Source organism: Struthio camelus, chromosome 27, assembly GCF_040807025.1.
Source record: "Struthio camelus isolate bStrCam1 chromosome 27, bStrCam1.hap1, whole genome shotgun sequence".
Classification (NCBI taxonomy): Eukaryota; Metazoa; Chordata; class Aves; order Struthioniformes; family Struthionidae; genus Struthio; species Struthio camelus.
Genome location: NC_090968.1, coordinates 5378326 through 5385666, shown reverse-complemented (window position 1 = coordinate 5385666; position 7341 = coordinate 5378326). Strand labels below are relative to the sequence as shown.

Here is a 7341-nt window from a genome sequence, read left to right as displayed (position 1 = left end):
CGGGCACCGGGGCCCGCTCCGCTCGTTCGGCCGGGGGGCTGCGCGCTGCCGCGGCGGCGAGACCCTGCAGCGAGGGCTCCCGCCGGCGAACGGCACGCCGCGGCACCCGGGCCCGCGCCGGGGCCTGGGAGCTCCCGGGACGAGCGGGACCCCCGTGTCCCCAGCGCTGCAGCCGGCCGAGGATGCCGCTGCCACCGCTTCTGCCCCCGCCGCGAGCCGTCCCCCCTGGGCGCTTTGTCCCCACGGGAACGAGGGCAGCTCGCGGGGGCCGCGTCTCCCTGCTCCGGCCCCGCTGCAAGGAGACGGCTCCCGGAGGCTGCTGAGACCCGACACGCTCATGCCGCTGCAGAACAACAGCATCTCCCCACGCCACCGCCAAGGCGTCCCGCCCCGTTTCAGGCTGCCAGGAGGCGGCGGATCCAGGCGTCCTGAGCAGCCGGGAAGGGAGCCCGGAGCCGTGGCCGCCGCTCCGACCCCCCGGTGCCGGCCGGCGCTCCAGCACCGGCGCCCGCCGCCCCGCGCGGGGGCCCTGCCCGGCCCCGGGCCCGTTCCCGGCGGTGACTCAGCCGATTAACCTCTTCGCCGGGGAGCGTTTCCCTCCCCGGCAGGCTCGCGCTCTGCTCGGACACGCTGTTCCCGCTGCCTCCCGCCGGACCCGCCGCCTCTCGCCTCCTCCTCCTCCTCCTCCTCCCTGTTTGCACTGCAGGGCGTGGAAATACTTGAGCGTTTTTTGGCAGCCCCCGGCCTCGCTCCCGCCTGGCAGCTCTCCCGGCCGGGGCCGGGGCGGGTGGGCGAGCGGGGCCGGGGGCCGGCGGGCGCGCGGGAGCGAGAGGGGCCGCTCGGCCGCCGCTGTTCTCGCAGAACGGGCTGGCGGCGCTGCCCGCCTGGCCGGGATTTTCGGAGGGTTGGCCAAGCCCCCGGCAAAAGCTCGGCCAAGGCGCGCGGGGCTGCACGCAGGGCTTGGGAAGAGGGAGCGGCGGGACGGGGGGCTGTGTCCCTGCGGGCTCGCCAGGCCCCGTGCTGCGCGCTGGCTCCGGCCGCTCCGGGGTTAACGGCGCCCGGATAACGCGCGGGCTGGCAGCGGGTGCCCGGAGAGCCGCGTCTCTCTTGGCGGCGGCGCCTGGGAACGGCCGCTTCCCGCCCGACGTCGCCCGGCTCCCCGGGCAAGAGCGTGCCTGCCGGGCCGCCCGTGGCCCGCGCGCTCGCCCGCCGCCCCTTCTCCTGCCAAAAAACAGGAAACGCTCCGCGGCGGCGGCGGCGACAGGGCTGGGCCCGGCCGCCGGCTCCCCGGGGACCGCCGAGCCCGCCAGCAAACCCAGCTGGAGGAAGGCGCCCGGGGGAGCGATCCTCCGCCGGCGCAGACCCCGTCGTGAGCGCCGCCTCTCCCCCTCGGCAGGGCACGGGCAGCCCCCCGCCGCCGGAGCCCCCCGCCGGAGCCCCGTCCGTGGCCATGGAGGGCGGCTTCCCGGCCCCCGCCACCAGCCTGGCGCTCGGCTTGGAGGATGCTCCCTGCTTCCAGCCGGGGCCGTGGGAGCCCCCGCAGCACCCGGCGATGCGGGTGAGTGGGGCCGGGGTGCGAGGCAGGATGCTCCGGGGATGCACCGGGCAGCTGCTGGGTGCCCCCGGGCAGGATGCTCCGGGGATGCACCGGGCGGCTGCTGGGTGCCCCCGGGCAGGATGCTCCGGGGATGCACCGGGCGGCTGCTGGGTGCCCCCGGGCAGGATGCTCCGGGGATGCACCGGGCGGCTGCTGGGTGCCCCCGGGCAGGATGCTCCGGGGATGCACCGGGCGGCTGCTGGGTGCCCCCGGGCAGGATGCTCCAAGGATGCACCGGGCGGCTGCTGGGTGCCCCCGGATGCAGCCACCCGGGGAAGGGGGTCCCCTCTCCACCCCCTCTCCACATCCTTGTGCCACAGCTGCCTGTGATCCGCCACCGCGGCTCCAACACACTGAACTTTGACTTCCACGGGCCAGCGGCCCCCCGGAGCACAGGTACCGGCAGGTCCCTCAGGGTCACCATCCCGCTGGCCGGGCGGTGGGCTGCTCCGCGCAACGCCGCACGGAGCAGCGGGGGCAGCTCGGCCTCGGGTGCCGCAGCAGCCCCCGTCTGCCCCTCGCCCGCAGCCGGCGAGTGGTACCAGACCTGGCCGGCCAAGGAGGCGAAGGCACCCGCGGCGGCGGCAGGGTGCACGCGGGACCCCGGGTCGGCCGCCTGGAGCGAGGCCGGCACGCGGAAGGGGGAGAAGCGCTGGGTGAAGTACGACGGCATCGGGCCGGTGGACGAGACGGGCATGCCCATCGCCTCGCGGTCGGTGAGTCGGGGGCCGCGGGGCTGGGCGCCGACCCCCCCCGCCCAGCCGGCGCCCCGCTGAGCGCCCCGCTGTGCCCCCGGCAGAGCGTGGACCGGCCCCGCGACTGGTACCGCAGCATGTTCCAGCAGATCCACCGCAAGCTGCCGGGTGAGCCGGGTGCCCCGTGCCCGCCGGCGGCCCCGTCGCGGGGGCCCCGCTCACCCCGTCTCCTCCCCGCAGAGCCGCCGCTGGACTGGGACCTCCCGCGCCGCCCGGCCGGTGAGCGCTGCGCGGGGCGGCCGCGGGCACGGGGACCCCCCCCCCCGGCGCCCCTCGCCCACCCCTTTGCCTCCGTCTTCCCCCAGAGCCGCGGAGGAAAGGGCCGTCGTCGCCCGCCGGCCCCGGCGGCCTGCCCAACGGGCTGGACTGGTGAGCGGGGCCGGGGGCCGGCTGCCCCTGCCGAAGCTTTGCGCCGGCGAGGCGGCCGCCGGGGCCCTGGCCGGGGCTGAGCTGCTGCGGGCTCCCCGCAGGGCCGGCTGGGGTGCCGCCGGCGCCGAGCCCCGCAGCATTTTTGACTACGAGCCGGGGAAGTGCTCGGTGCTGGAGCGAGCCGGGCAGGTAGGGAGGCTCTGGAGGCCGCCCCGGGAGGACGCTCCCGCGGCCTGCGCCCCTCTCCCCGGCCGCCGCACGCGTCCCCCCAGCTTTGCGCCCCGCGCCGCCGAGGACGCCTCCGGAGGAGCAGCCCATTCCCTCCGGCCGCCCGCGCCCCTCCGTCCCCCTTGCGCCCCGTACTGCATCGCAGCCCCTCCAACCCCCCCCCCCGCCTGCTTGCCGCAGCCCCCCCGGACGCGTGGGCGCTCGGTGCCCGTCGCGTCCCTAACGTCCCCTCGCCCCCGCAGCCCCCGGAGCGCCCCGCAGCCGTGCCCCCGGCCCGGGCCCAGCCCATCGAGGTAAGCGCCGGGCACTGCCGGCTCCCTCGGCGGCCCGAGCCGCCAGCCCACGCTGCGATCGGCGTGCGGGCAGTGCCGGCCTCGCCGGGCGCCGGCACGAGCCGCCGGCCGCAGCCGCTCCTGCCGCGCAGGTGCTGCTGCAGAGGGAGCTGGAGCAGCTCGGCGAGGAGCTCGACAAGGACATGAAGGCCATGGAGAGCCGGCAGCACCCCCGCGAGGTACCCGGCTCTGCCCGCCCCGGCACTGCCGCCGGTGACACCCTGTCCTGTGTCCTGTGTCCTGTGTCCCTCCCCGGGGCTGAGCAGCCCCGAATGGGCGGCTGGATGTGTGAACAGCTGGGTGTGTGCACAGCTGAGTGTGTGCACGACTGGAAGCATGCAAGGCTGGATGTGACCCCGGCTGGATGTGACCCCGGCTGGATGTGTGCACAGCTGGATGTTGCCCTGGCTGGATGTGCACACAGCTGGATGTGCACACAGCTGGATGTGTGCACAGCTGGATGTGTGCACAGCTGGATGTGACTCTGGCTGCATGTGTGCAAGGCTGGATGTGTGCAAGACTGGATGTGCACACAGCTGGCTGTGTGCATGGCTGGATGTGACCCTGGCTGGATGCATGCAAGGCTGGATGCATGCATGGCGGGATGTGTGCATGGCTGGATGTGACCCTGGCTGGATGTGTGCAAGGCTGGATGTGACCCTGGCAGGATGTGTGCAAGGCTGGTTGTGACCCTGGCTGGCTGTGTGCACAGCTGCACGTCAGCGTGGCCGCATGCGAGCGTGGCCGGATTTGTGCCCGGCGGGATGCGCCTGCGGCGTGCCGTGCATGGCTGGACGCGTGCGTGGCAGGACGTGCGTGCCGCCAGATGTGCGTGCGGCCGGCGGCGCGCACAGCTGGACGCGAGCAGGGCGGGAGGCGGGCGCCGGCGGAGGAGCGCGCAGCCGGCTTGGCAAGCGTCGGCCCGCGGCGGGCGGCACGTGGCCGTGGCCGCGGCCCGGCGTGGCGGCGGCGCGGCCGTGGGACGCTAGGACCCTGCCTCGTCCCGTCCCGCCGTCCGGCTCTCCCGGCGGGCGGTTATTGGCTCTGCCTTGCCGGGAGCTGGACTCCCTCGCTTCCCGCCGAGGCTCGGCCTCTTGGATGATTAATTTTTCTCTTCCACCCGCCTCTCCCGCTCCTCCGGCGCGCTCGGCAGAGCCCGGCCGCTGCTCCCGCCGCCCGCTCCCCCGCTCCGGCCTCCCCGGCGGCCCGGTGAGTAGAGCCCGGCGGACGATCCCCGCGCCCCGAGCCACGGCGGGGGGCCCAGGCGTCCGGCCGCAGCCCTGGCCGGGGCCGGCAGCGGGCTGCGCCGGGGCTGCCCGCGGCCTGGGGCTCGGCCCCCTCGGCGCTGCCTTTGCAGCGCCGCTTCCGGCGGGATCGCTGCCGCCGGCGCCGGGAGCCCCCCCGGCCGCCCCCCCCCCCACCCCGAGCCGGGGCATTTTGGGTGCTTTCGGCACCGGCGGCCCCAGGGTTATCCATTAGCCGGACAGCCCTCCCGGCCGCCTCCGGCTGCTCCGCGCTTCCTACTCGGCGGCAGCAGGCGCCGGGAGAGCCAGCAAACTTTGGACCTGTGCCGCCTGGCTGCCCCCGAGCCGAGACCCCTGGGCGCGTGAAGCGGGCCCAGGCGTCCGGGCGCTCGCCCGCGCACCCCTGCTCCGCCAGGAGCGCCGCGGGGAGCGGCGGGGGGCGCAGGCTCTGTGCCCCGTACCCCGAGCCGCCGTCGCCCCGCAGGAGCCCGCTGTCGCCCCGCCGCCCGCCGAGCCCCGCCGCCCGCCCGCCCGCCGGCATGCAGCGAGCCGGCCCGCCGCTGGCCACCGACCGGAGCCGGGTGGCCACCGGCGGAGGTGAGGTGCCGCAGCGCAGGGTGCCCCGCGCGCCCCCCCACCGCCGCCTGACCCCCCCACCCCAACCCGGCTCTTTGCAGACACGCTCCGGCCGGGGACCCTGCCCAGCCTGCCGGACCTCGGGCAGCCGGCGGAGGCGGCGAGGAGGGAGGAGAAGAAGGTGAGGCCGGGGCTGCCGTCCCCCGCCAGGGGCGGCGGGGTCCCCCCTGACCGCTGCTCTCCCCCCCCCCTCCACCCCCAGATGAAAGCGGCTCGCCTCAAGTTTGACTTCCAAGCCGAGTCGCCCAAGTGAGTGACGGGCTGGCTGCTGGGGCGCCGTTCTCGGTCGGCGCCCACGGGTGCTGCTAGCTGCTGCCACCGCCGGCCGGCCCCGCTGGCAGGGGTCCCCGGCCGGCGCTGAGTGCCGCCGCTCGCAGGGAGCTGACGCTGCGCAAGGGAGACATCGTCTACATCCACAAGGAGGTGGACCGCAACTGGCTGGAGGGCGAGCACCACGGCCGCGTGGGCATCTTCCCCTCCAACTACGTGGAGGTAGGGACGGGGCGACGCGGGGGATGCCGGCTGGCCGCCGACGCGCTCTCCGGGCTCACCGGCCGCCCGGGCCGCCCGGCAGGTCCTGCCCCCCACCGAGGTGCCCAAGCCCATCAAGGCGCCCACCATCCAGGTGCTGGAGTACGGCGAGGCCCTGGCCCTCTACAACTTCCGCGGCGAGCTGCCCGTGGAGCTCTCCTTCCGCAAGGTACCGGCGGCGCGCCGCCGGGGACGGGTGCCACCGGCCGCCCGCCGCTCACCCGGCCTCTCCTCCGCCTCGGCAGGGCGAGCGCGTCTGCCTGGTGCGCCGGGTGGACGAGAACTGGTACGAGGGGCGCATCTCCGGCACCAGCCGGCAGGGCATCTTCCCGGCCACCTACGTGCAGGTGCTGAAGGAGCCGCGGGTGAAAGCCAGCGCCGAGGAGTTCCCGCCGTCGCCCGCCGCCTCCAGCCCCCGCCTCGGCTCGCCCTGCCCGCAGCTCCCCGCCGGGCTCCCCTCCTCGCCCCGCCGCCCCCTCGGCTCCCCCGAGCTGCCCCGCGCCGGCGCCCGGGCCCAGAGCCCCCCGCCGCTGGCCGCCGCGGCCGCCCGGCCCCGCCAGCCCCGGTGCCCGGCGCAGCCCCCCGAGCAGGTGAGTCGGCCCCCCGCCGCGGCCCCGGCACCGCCGCCGGCTGCCCCTCCTGCCCCGTAACGCCGCCCCGCTCCTCTCCCTCGCCAGCCCCCGGCCGCCCCCTCCCACAACGGCTCCGAAATCCAGTGGACCCCGTAAGTAGGGCTGGGAGGGCGCAGCGGAGGGGTGGGCCGCCCCGTGCAGCCGGGGTTTGGCCGGATGGCCCCCTCGCCGGGGCTCTCGGGGCACGCCGTGTCTGGCAGGTACCGCGCGCTGTACCAGTACCGGCCCCAAAACGCCGACGAGCTGGAGCTGCTGGAGGGCGACCGGGTGGACGTCATGCAGCAGTGCGACGACGGCTGGTTCGTGGGTGCGTAGCCGCCGGGGGCGGCGGGGGGGACGCCCGGCCCGGCCCCTCACCCCCGCCTCGCTTTGCCTTTCTCCCCTCCCAGGCGTGTCCAGGAGGACGCAGAAATTCGGCACTTTCCCCGGCAATTACGTGGCGCCGGTGTGACCCGCGCCGTTGCCAAGAGGAGCCCGGCGGGGAGGCGGCCCGGGCCCAGGGGCTCCCGCCGCGGCCCGGCGCTGGTGGCAGCCGGCCTCCGTCCTCGCCGCGTCCTCGCCAGCCCCAGGCCGGCCTCCCCCGGGGCAAAGGGCCCCCAGCTCCCGCCCGCCTCGGTGGGGCTGCCTCTAGCAGGGACCGATGCCCCCCGTGCCCGGGGCGTCCTCCAGCGCGGTGCCTGAATCCCACCCCCCCGTCTCCTCCGCCAGGTGCCTTATCGCCCGCCGTCCCGGCTGGCCCTGCCTGTCCTTGCCCGCTCCGGTGCCGGTGCCGGGCCGTGAGCGCCGCGACTCGAGACGCCGGTGCGGCGCCGTGCCACGCGCTCGGCCCTCCTCTTTGCTTCTTGTCCCTCATTAAAGCTCAGCCTCAGCCCCAGCCAAGGCCCTGCTGGTGGTACCGGGGACGGGGCGGGAGCGCTGGCTGCCCGGGCTCTCGGGGTGCCCTGCGCGGCCCCGGATGGGGCCGGGGGCCGCGAGACGTCGCGCGGGGCGGCGACGCTGCGTGGGGCGGCGGCGATG

At 76.7% G+C, this 7341-nt stretch overlaps 1 protein-coding gene across 1 annotated transcript; it reads left to right on the top strand.

Moving 5' to 3' along the window:
- Nucleotides 1-775: 775 nt before the first annotated feature.
- Nucleotides 776-7305, top strand: SORBS3 (sorbin and SH3 domain containing 3). Its single transcript, XM_068920832.1, is given in 17 exon segments — nucleotides 776-1993; nucleotides 2126-2313; nucleotides 2397-2460; nucleotides 2533-2571; nucleotides 2658-2721; nucleotides 2823-2901; nucleotides 3192-3242; nucleotides 3374-3460; nucleotides 4435-4494; nucleotides 4993-5122; nucleotides 5203-5282; nucleotides 5364-5410; nucleotides 5539-5653; nucleotides 5736-5861; nucleotides 5938-6416; nucleotides 6525-6631; nucleotides 6714-7305. Coding segments are annotated over 17 exon segments (2175 nt in total). The 5' UTR covers nucleotides 776-1596; the 3' UTR covers nucleotides 6776-7305.
- The last annotated feature ends 36 nt before the right edge of the window (nucleotides 7306-7341 follow it).